General features: G+C 32.7%; 1 protein-coding gene across 1 annotated transcript in view; it reads left to right on the top strand.

Moving 5' to 3' along the window:
- The window catches only part of LRP1B (LDL receptor related protein 1B), a 1837374-nt gene that overhangs the window by 1748992 nt on the left and 73985 nt on the right, over positions 1–14397 (top strand). Inside the window, exons 82-83 of the mRNA XM_049097407.1 lie at positions 807–932; positions 6121–6285. Of these exons, the coding sequence (XP_048953364.1) occupies positions 807–932; positions 6121–6285 (291 nt within the window). The remainder of the gene's footprint in view (positions 1–806; positions 933–6120; positions 6286–14397) is intronic.

Below are 14397 nucleotides of genomic sequence, written 5' to 3'. Positions count from 1 at the left end.
ATAGTCAAATATTACCACCTTCATAAAAACTATGTAAATAAATGAAACTCTGCCCTGAATACAATAGGTATTTGAGTAGTGATTCTGAGTCAAAGCCATTCTCACAGTCACCATTTCACTGCCTAGGTGACATTTATGTTTTGTCCTAATGACAGATTCTTCTAGAAGAGCTACAGGAACAGTTATGACTGCACAGAATGCTAATTGGGTAAAAATTTAGACAAAAATAAATGTGCCAGACATTTACATGCACTCAGACTACAACCTGATGGAAAGGAAACCATGTTAAACGTGGGTTTTATAAAAAAGAGTCCTCTCTTTTGTTTGTGTTTTGAACAGACAAGTACATATGTATTTCAAACCTTTGCAAATACGAGGGGGAAGTTGTTTCTGTCTGTTCAACAGTTCTGAAACTCCCTAAGATGAGGAGTAGGTCCCCCAGAGACTACAGCTGGCTTTACTTCTTTTTACATAGACCCAAACTATGCTTTGTTATCTCAGACCAACACTTTTATCAAAAATAAGTCAGATGGAAGAGTGAAAAAGTATCTGTTTGCATAATTTCTTCTCTCTTGTTGGAAGTGTAAATCGGCATAAATCCCCTGTTAATTATGAGTGTTGGGTAGTAATTTCTCTTTATCTATAAAGGAGAACAGTTTGACACTGAAATGAGATACACTCAGTAGGGATTTGATGATTTTGTTGCAACATTGTTAATGCATCCTTTCACCTTGTTGAGTTTTATGCTTCTGAAAATTATTGTACTTATAGTCATGTGTTTCCTTGTTATCCTTTGTTTTAATCAGTGCCTAATCCATGCTTGGACTTAGTATGTGACTTCCTGTGTTTGCTGAATCCTTTCGGAGCCACCTGTGTGTGCCCAGAAGGCAAATATTTGATTAATGGTACTTGCAATGATGACAGCCTATTAGGTGGGTAAACGTCATTATGCTGTAAATAATGACTTAATTTGTATGGTATATTTTCACACCTTTTGAAAACAAACAGAATTAGCCACACAATCGTCAACATAGCTGCCTTGATACTATCAGTTCTTGAATACCTGCGTAAACTACTGTCTCTGATGATGAATTCCTATCAGTTTATTATACATTTATTCACAAAGCTACACTGAGCACTTACTATGCATTTAAGACTAGATTAAGAACTTTGAAGTCACTCACCAAATCAAGATATTTTTATATAGCTCTTTATCGGTGAAGATAAAAGATGCCATTTCCTTACAAGTTTAAACCCAATCTTAAAATCCTTTATTCATTCATCAAGTTCATAGTGAGCAACTTTCTTGCACCAAACACAAATTTAAAACTTATAATAAGAAACTAAGTTGTACTTTCTTCTGCATAAAATTTGATTCACAATACATACTACTACTAACACAAATATTTTGAGGGCTTATGAACAAAACATAGCACTAATTTAGAAACTAAGGACTACTTTATAAATAAAACTGACAAGATTTCTTCATTCTAGAGCTCATATTTTAGAAGCTACATTAACAAACATTTAAGAAAGCGAAACATTATTTCAGAAGCTTATAAGTATTAAATAGCAAATCAAAAAATAAAATAACAAAAATCAAAAGCCAAAATTGATTTTGATGAGAAATGAGAAAGAAGGGACCTCTATCTCTTCATTATCCAGGTAGATGACAAGTAGTTCCCTAATAATCAAGACATTAGCCATAATGGAAAAGCAAATTACTATTAAGAGAAAAGAAAATCAACACTAAATTTTATGATGACAGACAAAAACACAAGGCTCTAAAATCCCTTGAGGGTCACATTTTTCCAGTGAGATACACTTTGGATCTCTTCATAGCAGGACTTTCTACCTGCAGTATTTTTCTTGGTTAGAATAAACTCTTTACATGAAAATTGTGTCCTTGCCCTTAGTTAGCATCTCTACCCCTGTATCATTTTCTCATTGCTCTCTACTGAGAGTTACATGCAATCCAAAGACTTCTACCTTTCTAAGACTCAAAGTGTGTTAAACTATCACAATGCCTTCATTTAATATATATTCTTTAAGCACTGGATATGCAAAGCTGAAGAGGTCACAAAGATGATATGATGAATGACTTAAACACCACTAGGTATTTGTGTGAATAGTGATACCTGGCACAGAAGAGACAGAGTTAAAACTATTAAAAGAATTCAGGGGCACCTGGGTGGCTCAGTGGTTGAGCATCTACCTTTGGCTCAGGTCGTGATCCCAGAGTCCTGGAATCCAGACCCACATCAGGCTCCCAACAGGGAGCCTGCTTCTCCCTTGCCTATGTCTCTGTCTCTGTCTCTCATGAATAAATAAATAAAATCTTTTTAAAAAATAAAAAAATAAAGGGATTCAGATAATCATCCAAATAGAGAATTGATTACAGGTTTCTATAGAATATGACTCTAGGATGAGGTCTGCAAAGACAGAGGGGATTCAGATTACGTGGGAATGAGGGATCAGAACATTGAGACAGAGGAGCTAAAAAGGCATGAAAGTAAAGCATGTAAAGAAAATAGGCAAGGGATCCCTGGGTGGCGCAGCGGTTTAGCGCCTGCATTTGGCCCAGGGCGCGATCCTGGAGACCGGGGATCGAATCCCACGTCGGGCTCCCGGTGCATAGAGCCTGCTTCTCCATCCGCCTATGTCTCTGCCTCTCTCTCTCTCTCTCTCTCTCTCTCTATCTGTGACTATCACAAATAAAAAAAAATTTAAAAAAAAGAAAAATAAATAAATAAAATCTTAAAAGAAAAAAAAAGTTAAAAAAAAAAAAAAAGAAAATAGGCAGTCATTTATTTTAGTTAATCTGTAGCACGTGTGAAACACTGTTGTGGGTGACCAGGTCAGTAATTTCTTAACAGAAAGCTAATTGTGAATCATGATTGGTCTTTTGGATGAGTACTTTCATCCCAGTTCTCGAAAAGGGAGCTGTCACTGGCACTAGAATGCACCCTTATTCTCCTTATTGATTATCTTTCCAACCAAAGTAACTGTGATCTCAACTATGATGATCAAATAAGAGAATTAAATGGATATTTTCAAATGTTATTAGGCACATTTTTCACTCTCTCCTCTGACATGGTTATGTAGGTAAACTATGTGTGGCCATGTATTCTCCTTAACCTCTCAGAAATAGATCCTTTATAATAGCATTCTCCATGTTAGATGATGTGCCGCATTTTTACTAGTTCCACACACTCATAACCAGTGATTTCACAGCTCCCCCCACCCCTATGTACTGTGTCTACTTATACTATCGTTTGGCTGGGAGAGACGCATGAGAGAGATGGGGATTCTAACCAGAATTATTCTATTGATGCCGCCGCCAATGTGACTTTTACATTAACTCAGATGTTATCAGTGTTATTTTTATGGTCAGGTTGCCTACAGTTTTTGTTGTTTTTCCATTATAACTGGACATTAATATCTCTTCTACATAACTTTCCTTTTTTCTTCTTTGCTTAGGATAAATTATTTACCTAAAAACCCAGATTTATTTAGCTAATAATCCAAAAAAATACACAGGAAGATGTTGGCCTGGGGGAGATCTGAGGTAGAGCTCAATTAATTAATTAATTTGTTTGGCCCTGTCCTCCCCTAGTCTCAGCTTCTTTTGTGTAAAATTAGATTAACAATAAATATTACTATGACTTGTTAATAATAACAAATAATCTGAAGGCTTATGAGCAAGGCATAATGTAAGTATATGTATATTATTGTATTTAATCCCCTCAAATCCCCTATGATAGTATTTTCATTGCTCCTATTTTTACAGATAAGAAAACTGAAGCATGGAGAGGCTCAACTGATTGTCTAACATTACATAATAATGGTGGCACCCCAAGGTGAACCCAGGCATTCTATACTCTTAACCATCATGTAGTACACCCCTATCACCAATATCCAGAGTCACTGAAAAGACCAGAAATAACATATATAAACTGCCTACCACAATACTTTGGAAAAAGTAGATACACAGCACTTGAAGATAAATCTATCCTTCAGTAGATAAGAAAATGAAACAAGTTTTTTGCTATATTTATTCATCAAACCTTATAGTTTTATGTTTGGAATGAGAAAGCATGTTTGTCTAAATGTACACATATCCAAGATCTAAAACTTTTTGAGCAATTTCAGTTTTACTATTTCAGATTTGAGTGAGAGGCACTATTACAGAAACTTCCCAAAAGTTCATTTTGTAATTTAGAAGAAAATCTTATATTTTAAATAATCAGAGTGTTAAAAAATATTCACATTGGCCTCTATGAATATGTACGTTGGCAGCAGACAGCTTGGACCACCTCAGCGAGGAATATAAATAAGTAGGTTTCAGAACTATTGATTGGTGTAGATAAATGCCAATTAATTTTTTCTTGACATTAACATTTGATGTAGCCAAGTTTTTCTGCTCTTTATAATTACTTGCCTTTATCTAGCTGCTATTGTTAAATGATGAGACACTGAATATTTTTAATCTTCGTGTAAGAAATTTGAAATTCAAATGCTACTCATTCTTGGAGAAGTATTCACCTGTTCTTTCCTATAGTTGATTATAATTGCTGGAGCTTGCCTTCTGGGGGTGATTTAGTTATTGACAAAAGCAGCCTTCTTTTTCATTATAGAACTCTTACAGTTAGGTTTTGAAACTCCACTCTATTTCATCAAGCTGTGTTCTATTTTAAAATTTCTCGAAACTCATGAGGCATATTGTAGAAATGCACATGTCCTAACATGTAGAGATTTTGAATAGCTGTGTAGTTTACATAGGACATTTACAGATGAAAATGAACTCCCCCACAATAATCTTAACTGCGATCATAATGCCTTAAATATTTATCTTCACTGTTTACATTCACAACTCCAATCAGGATACTTTATGCTGAATGATTTGGAAATGTTTGGGTGAATTTTAAACTAAGCAAGTGTATATTTCCACTTGAGATCTTTCTTGAGAATTTAATGTCTGTATTCAACTCTGCTTTGAAATGAGCAAGTTTTAGAGTTGTCTGGTACTGCTGATAAATAGTCTCTATTTATGGCAGTGGATATGATATTCGAGTCATTTTTTTTATTTGAAGTCACTAAGGCTCTTTAAGCTGCTTTTGTGATTATTGTAGTGATATATTAAAGTTTTTGCTATGTGTGGGCCAATGGATCTTGAATAAAGAATACAGGCTGTTTTGATTTTTCTCTATTTAACTATAAAAAAGGCATGGCTTTAATAGAAGGTATATTCTAGAACAGAATGCTTCTTACAATATTCTCAGCCTTTTGTGTTCCATTGGGCATCACGTCCTGCCCTAAGTAAAAGCAGTATTTCTAATGGAGTAAGTCCATGTCAATGCACATAACCTAAAAAATTATTCCAGACCAACTGAACTCATCATATTTTAAGGATAATTTTGCAACCTCAAGGAATGACCATCCTTTCTTACCCTCATCCAAAATATATGAAGTAGACAGATTGTGCCAATCATTTTCCATAGGGAAATTTTACATATGGAAATGTTTCTAACAATCTTTTATCAATATCTTATACCAAACCCAAGTGACTTTTAGTTCTGAATTGTTTATACATAATTAATAAGGATGTATATCAAAGAATGTATTCTCTATACTGTAAGTTGCATTGTTATATATAATATATATACTATATGTGCACCATAAATTTATCCTACATATTTTAGTTCGGTTTAATATCAAACAGTTCTAAAAATAGGCCATGTTTACTTATATCTTAAAGAAAATGTATTGATTGGAAAATATTTTATTTTTAGGAAGTTTCAGTTGGTTCTGTTGTCTAATGTTTTAATAAACACAAGAAATGGTTAAAATTCTTTAAGCCTAAAGAAGAATAAAAATTAAGTCAGCATTTGTATTCACTATTCAAGACTACTTAAAATCAATATCCCTGTTTTCAGACAGCATTTAATAGTATTTTGTTTCTTCTACTTTTATATTGAGGTATTTATTTGGAGAATTTTATGAAAAAAAATAAAATCCTGATATTTCATGTTGTATATGTGAATTGTGCTTATTCTACCGAATGAATAGCATGCTAATTTGCGTGTTTCTTCTAATTTGGTTGTTTCTTCTTATAACCAGATGATTCCTGCAAATTGACTTGTGAAAATGGAGGAAGATGCATTTTAAATGAGAAGGGTGACTTGAGGTGTCACTGTTGGCCGAGTTACTCAGGAGACAGATGTGAAGTCAATCATTGTAGCAACTACTGCCAAAATGGAGGAACCTGTGCACCATCAGCTCTGGGTAAATACTTGAATTTGATCATATGTATATTCAAATAACTTACCTTTTTCTTTATATGTGAAAAATATAAAGAGGAAGAATAGATTAGCACAAATTAGATTTAATTATTAATGCAACATAATAGTATTTGTTCTATATTCTGTATATTGAAGTGCAAGTCACAAAATACAACAATAGCAATGATCATGATCACATGCTGAGTGTGTACAAGTGACAGGGCTCAGTGCTTACAGATATGCTGTGCTGGTTTAGAATGATTAAGTAAAACTACTTTTATAAGCCTCATATATTTGATGCCAAAATCTGTTCTTTTAAATATTTTTTACTTTTATTTTGATATTTCAAGGTAGAGATTTTTTTTGAAAATTTTTTCTAAATTCCAGTTAGTTAATATTCAGGTGTACGATATAGCGATTCATCCACTTCTATACAACACCCACTGCTCATCAGAAGTACACTCCTTAATCCCTTTCACCTATTTCACTCCTCCTTCCATCCACCTTCCCTCTGGTAACCATAGTTAAAAATATGTTTCTTGGTTTGTCTCTCTCTCTTTTCCCCCTTTGCTCATTGGTTTTGTTCTTAAATTCCATACATGAGTGAAATCATATGGTATTTGTCTTTCTCTGACTGAATTATTTCTCTTAGCGTTAGACTCTGGCTCCTTTCATGTTGTAGCAAATGCAAGATTTTGTTATTTTATGACTGAGTAATATTCCATTGCATATATATATACCACAGCTTCTTTGATTTGGGCTGTTTCCATTATTTGGCTATTATAGATAATGCTGCTGTAAACATCAGGGTGCATGTATCCCTTTAAATTAGTATTTTGTATACTTTAGGTAAATACCTATAGTGCAACTGCTGGATCATAGAATAGTTCTATTTTGAACTTTTTTAGGAACTTCCGTACAATTTTCTAGAGTGGCTGCACCCGTTTGCATTCCCACCAACAGTGTGAGAGGGTTCCCCTGTCTCCATTTCCTTGCCAATACCTGTTGTTTCTTGTGTTGTTGATTTTAGCCATTCTGATGGATATGAAGCTATATTGTAGTTTTGATTTGTATTTCCCTGATGATCAGTGATGTTGAGCATCTTTTCATGTGTCTGCTGGCCATCTGTATGTCTTCTTTGGAAAAATGTCTATTCATATATTCTGCACATTTTTAAAATTATTTTTTGAGTGTTGAGTCTTATAAGTTCTTTATATATTTTGGACACTAACCTTTTCTCAGATATGCCATTTGCAAATATCTTCTCCCTTTCTATAAGTTGCCTTTTGGTTTTGTTGATTGTTTCCTTCACTGTGCAGATGTGTTTTATTTTGATGAAGTCCCAACAGTTTATTTTTATTTTGTTCCACTTCTAAAATCATCTATCTAAAATCATAACTAGTTTATTGGCATTGCAATGTAGTGTATAATATGCTTTGAAAATATCAGGTCACTATATGTTAAGATACATTTGAAATTCTTATTAATTTGCACAATAGCTCTGTTTGCAAAAAGTATTTGCTAAAAACATATTTTTCTACTTAGTGCTATTATATTTAAGATATGTTCCCATAGGAAAAATTAACCCCAAAGCATAATAAAAAATAAATTGTGAATTCCAAAATTCAATGCAAAGGACACTATGCAACTATGAGAGTGAAATTTATGCACATTTAATTCTACTACAATAAATGCAAATTTAGTCAAATGGAAAATTAATCCATATGATCTTCACATCCCCTACACAGTTAATTTGTCTTACTGGGAGTTCTCACTGTTTTTATTGCTTATGCTATTCTTTGAAGTATTTAGCATAATGCTAGCTGAAAGAGCCACATGAAAAAGCATTTTCAATGGAGTTCAGAGGAACCAAACTGTTTCTGATTTGCATTCTAATAGTAAAAGCATTACTATTTCTTTAAATTTGATAATTTTATGTCTATAAATATTTTTGACTTCTGATTAATTGATAATTAAAGTATTCTAGCTGCTTAATGGAATTCTGAAAACATATTCAGCAAGTTGAAATAAAAAGGTACTAGGTCTTACTATATATTTTCATTCTGCCTATGAGAAGCTACTCCTTACAGTAGAATATATTCTATTGTGGGAGAAATTGTACTGCTGGGACCATGCAAATGAAAACTGATTGAATATGTGGCAAACTGATATGACCTGTAATTGTATTTTGGTGACACAGATACGTTTTCTTTTAGGAGAGAAGAAGCTTTTCTTACATAAATGACTTGTTTAAAGATTTTATTATTTGATTGTTAATTTTCTCTTTATGATAATAAAAATTATTGGATTACAACGAAATGGTTTTTTCTATTTGCCTTTAGAAATATTTAAATGGAAAAGAGTTTGATACTCCAAACTACAAGTATCTATTCAACCTGAAATGGATCCACAAAGACAAATCTCTATAAAACACTGAATTTACTGTCCTATTAATGGATCCAGAACTCTATTGGATATAGCACAACTTTTAATATTTTGTTGAAGTCATTTGTTCAGATCTTGCTGTATTCTTAAAATCTATAGCATCTCAATTTTATTTTACTTTATTTTTTACTTTTTTAGCATATCAATTTTAACTATGCACCCAGGTAGATCTTGATTCACATAGATAACATGTTCATAAAAATTATATTTCAAATTAAAAATATAAATGAGTCTTTATATGAATTCAATTTGAGATATGGCCATGTAGTTTATTGTCTTACAGCATCTAATTAATAATAATAATATATCAAATTAAGTCATCTACAAAGCATTTTTTACTTTTAAAAATATGGTTTTATAAAAACATTGTTTGGCATTATAGACTGTAGAACCTCATTATCTCCACACAAATGTTAATTTGTTAAACAAATCCCAGCGGGCAATTCATGGATTTATTCGTTGTTGGTTTACTTACAGTTAAGCCTTTTGGCAAATTCCTATGTGGACACTATATGACTAGGGTTTGGGGCAGCTTTAATTAAAATTTATAAGTTTATGACAGTTGTATAGGACTATAATAATTGAACAAAGGAAATGTCACCAGTTAATTAAAAGCACACATCTGAGAGGCATAATTAAAATTTTGCATCTTAGACATGAGTATTTCCTCATTCCTTAAGTTTTTTTTTTTTTTTTTTTTTATTATAGAGAAAGCTAAAACTAAAATATGTGGACTCTATCCATACAGGAAAGTACCACAAAGTGAAATCGTTTGACATTGATTATATCGACAAGGGTTCATGTAGTTCATTTCTATGACTTGCTCTTAGGAGGATATTAAGATAAAGTTTGCCTTGGGCAAAATAATGGAAATGAGAGTAAAGTACTGAATTATTCAATCATTCTATTAGAGAAAATAGAGAAGAATTTAAGAATGTTTCTCATCATGAATATAATGAGGATATTTATATATATTTACAATTAATCTTCACTTTTATAAATATTTATTTTCTAAAATATATTGATGTTGTTTGGTATTTTCAATACTCTTGAGTTCTGTTATTTAGACTTTTAATTTTCATATCAAAATGAATCACGATTTTCTACACAGCTGATTTAGAGTAGTAAAGCAAGAGAGTTTATCAATTTGGGGCAATATACCCGAAAACTCCTACTCATAAAGTTTGAAATTACGCAGTGGGGAGGGCAACTTTTAATTTGGGGAATTTGAAAATGCACAAAAGCAGGACTGCCTAGACAAAGGAGTGACAGTGCAATTTTTTTTTTAGTAGATAATACATTTGTATTGATGCTTAAATAAATATGGAAAGAAGAAAGCAGAAGCTCTCACTGTGACTCCCCCTATTACCACATCTGTGGACTTTGGCAGTGAAAGATTTTGCTTTCAGAACTGAAACAGGAAGACAGTGGCCCCTCTTAAGGAAAGGAAAAAGAGAAAAAAAAATTATTCTCACTACTTCTCACTCCAACAGGAAGGGCCTTTAAAATAATAAGTAGATGCAGGACGCTTGGGTGGCTCAGTCAGTTAAGCATCTGCCTTCGGCTCAGGTCAACATCCCAGGGTCCTGGAATCAAGCCCAGCATGGGGTTCCCTGCTCAGTGGGGAGTCTGCTTCTCCCTCTCATGATCCCCCTGTTTGCATACTCTCTCTCTCTCTGTCAAATAAATAAAGTCCTTAAAAAAATAATAAGTAGATGGTAAGACTTTTCTTTCTCATTCATTCAGGCTCTTTCTATCAAGAACACTGCCCCCAAATATTAAGGTGGCATATATGGCTGCCATCAAATATGATTTTAAAAAAAGGCTACCCTAAAAATGTTTGCTAAAAAAGCAAGTTAAGCTAGGAACTTTTGGATACCCTCAAAACATCCTGAGATTAATGACAAAACATAAATACTGATGTCTCTTGAGTCACATCTGTACCTAGGACATAAAGTTTACAATCACCTAAATAATATCTTGATAAAGGGTGAACGTGCATTTAAACTGCCCATCTTTGTTTTTCTTCCACTTTTTTTTCTTCCACTTTTATCTAAATGAGAGCTGTTTTTAATTTAATTTAAGCTTGATGTCCTAGCTTCCTTAACATAAATATTGTTTATATTTAGAGAGTACTAAGAGCCCTGGATATTTGGTCCTACTTGCTTTTTAAGGATATAAGGAATATTATATTCAAAATGTAAAAGTAGGGGCAGCCCAGGTGGCTCAGGGGTTTAGCGCTGCCTTCAGCCCAGGGCCTGACCCTGGAGACCCGGGATAGAGTCCCACATTACGCTCCCTGCATGGAGCCTGCTTCTGCTTCTGCCTGTGTCTCTGCCTCTCTCTCTCTCTCTCTCTCTCTCTCTCTCTCTGTCTCACGAATAAATAAATATTTAAAAAAAAAGAAAATGTAAAAGTAAAAACATAAAAAGGGCATATAGTTTTAACAAATAAGTGACATAGAAATACATACCCATAGCAAATCGAGTAGAAAAAAAAAAAAACAGAAAGCAAAATGATCAAAAGGCAGAAGACAAGTCTCACACACACATGTACACAAATATACAAAAGAAGGGAAAAAAGAGAAAGAAGGAGTTTGGAAAGGAAGAAGTGCAGGAGGAGCCCAGTCACACATAGATGAAACCAACATCCTTAAATCACTGTCAGAAGAAAATGTTCATGGTGCAAATCTTGAAGCAAGCAATTTTGAAGTACTCACCAAGAGGTTTAAAAAGTTTCCGTGTTCTTTAATTAAATAATGTCGTTTTTAGAAACATATTCCAAGTATTACATAATGATAAAACCCAAAATTAGAAGTAAAGATGTTCAATATAGTGTTTTTTAGAATATAAAACTGGAGAGAAAAACCTGAATCCAAATAGTTAATATGTAAAATATAGCGTATCTAAAAGATGAATGTTATATGATAAATAAAACCAGAATTCTAGAATATATGATAATATAGGAAAATATTCACATTGTATTTTATTTTATTTTTATTGAAGTATTGTTGATATACAATGTTACATTAGTTTCAGGTATAAAATTGAGTGATTTGACAACTCTGTAAGTTATGCTATGCTCATCACAAATATAGCTACCATCTGTCACCATACAACGCTATTACAGGTATCCTTGGCTAAATTCCCTATATGCTGATTCCTTTCATCCTTGTGGCCTATTGATTCCAAAATTGATAGTCTGTACCTCCCACTCCCCTTCACCCATTTTGCCCATCCCCCACTGACTCCCTTGTGGCAGCCACTAGTTCGTTCTGTGTATTTATGGGTTGGTTCTTTATTATTTGTTTTGTTTTTAAATCCCATATATACGTGGAATTATATGGAATTTGTCTTTCTCTATCTGATTTATTTCACTTAACACAATACCCTCTAGGTCCATCCATGTCATTACAATGACAAAATCTCATTCTTTCTTATGAATGAGTAATATCCCATTGCACATATATATCACTCCTTCTTTATTCATTTATCTATTGAAGGATACTTAAATAACTTCTGTATCTTGGCTATTGTAAATAATGCTGCATCAATAATCATCAGGGATATGCAAATCCAAACCACCATGAGATACCATCTTACACCAGTCAGAATGGCTAGTATCATAAAAACAGGAAATAACAAATGTTAACAAGGATGTGGAGAAAAGGGAACCCTCATATACTGTTGGCAGGAATGCAAATTGTTGCAACTGTGAAAAATGGAATTTTGAGGCTTCTCAAAAATTAAAAATGGAAACATCATAAGATCCAATAATTTACATTGTATTTTAAAGTTGAAAAGCACAAGAAATAGAACTATATAATATGAGCCTAATATGGAAAAAATGCATAAATAAAGCATCTGTATAAGGAAATAGGTCCTTCTTTTTATGTCTGTTTTTTCCAACTTCCACAATTAACATGCATTGCTGTTAGAATTAAAAATTAAGTAATGATAATTATTATTAGAAACTTAAATAATAATTATTATTGCCAGGATCATGGTAATTAACATATATTTAACTGCTTACTGAGTTCCAGGTGCTGTTCTCAATCCTTGCGCCTTCACAAAAAAACTATGAGTGGCTGAAAGTAAGATTTTTAATTCTGCTGTTGACTTTTTGAATCAGTTACTGATTCATCTGAACTACATGGTGAAAGTGGTACTGAACTATTAAGTCTTATGGCTTTCTAAGCTAATCTCAGAAGGTTTGAGTTGGCTTCCTTCCTTCCTCACAAAAAGGACAAAAATATTTCAGTCTCATTTTCAAAACTGGCTGAAAACGAACTTTCCAGAAGTATAAATAGATTGTGACCTATAATTTGAAACATGTCAGAATATATTAAGTAGTATCTGGGAGGGCGCTAGGTAAAATCCAGTTCCTCCTTTTCTTTTTCAGGCTTTGATGAATAGTTCTCTGTAATCTTTTTGATACTTAAGACAACTCGACAGCTACAGTCAACTTACTAAAATTGTGTATAAATGGGCACTCACTTTCTGTTCAGGAAAACATTATATAAAGTGGAAAAGTAGAATGTCAAATCTCTTTATCAAAAAGACTAGCAAAAAAAAAAAAGACTGGCAATTTTTTTAAGCATTCAAAACTTTTATTACTTGAATCTAAGTCAGAAGTGAAGATGGATTTCAAAAAGCAGAGTGGTCTTGGGCATTAGGGGTCAAGAGATGGGCTTTCTGATTGCAATCTAGTATCTAACCAAATGAGGCTATGGTGACTTGTCTCTCAGCTTATTATTTTTCTCCTATATAAAATAACAAAAATGTGGTTTTTGTTCAAATAGTAAAGATATCATGAGTAAAGGGTATGTAACTTTTAGATAGTATTTTTGTGGAACATTAAATATAATCATTTATTAATGTGCTCTGCAGTTTAAATGTCAATGAAATTCTATTACCTAGACTCAATGTATTCATCAGACTATTTGAATTAAACAATGACTGTATATATTGAAAACTTGTTAGGTAGAAAACATTACAACCAGGAATAAAAATTTACAAGCACCAGACTTACTCAACAAGTAAGGGTTAAGATGCATCAGGGTTCACATTGACAAATGACTATGAATTCAATAAATTGCTTGAAAAGAGAACTGACTAATGATGCTCACTAGCAGGTATCTACTCCTCAGAAATAATAAACACTGTCACTGTCTCATAGGAAGTTCATATGTAATTACTTTTGCTAGCATTCCTTCATGGCAATCAACCACACATTTGCAAGCATTATGTTTAAATAGAAAAAAAAAAGAGTAATGATTTATTTGTCCAATATTGAGCAGAGAAATAATTTTACCTACTTAGTCATATAATATTGATTAAATACACTGAAGAGTAGCATATTTATAATCATCTTAAAAACCGTTTATTAAATAAATCTAGCTTTTAAAAACAGACACCAGTAGTATATCAAGTCACTGAAAAATGCCAACAGATACACATTTATAATATTCAAATATGAATATAGGCTTTTGAGCATACTGATTGATTGATATTTATTCATATATTACTTGACCAAAAGATTTATTCATATATTACTTGACCAAAAGCTACACAGCAAATTTTACTCTAAAATTATTAGCAAGTAAATAGTGATTTCTATATGGAATATATATCCAGTAATTATAATATTTTGGAAATTTAACAACCTAATT

The sequence above is a fragment of the Canis lupus genome, chromosome 19 (genome assembly GCF_003254725.2).
Source record: "Canis lupus dingo isolate Sandy chromosome 19, ASM325472v2, whole genome shotgun sequence".
NCBI lineage: Eukaryota > Metazoa > Chordata > Mammalia > Carnivora > Canidae > Canis > Canis lupus.
This window is presented reverse-complemented; position numbering and strand designations above follow the sequence as displayed.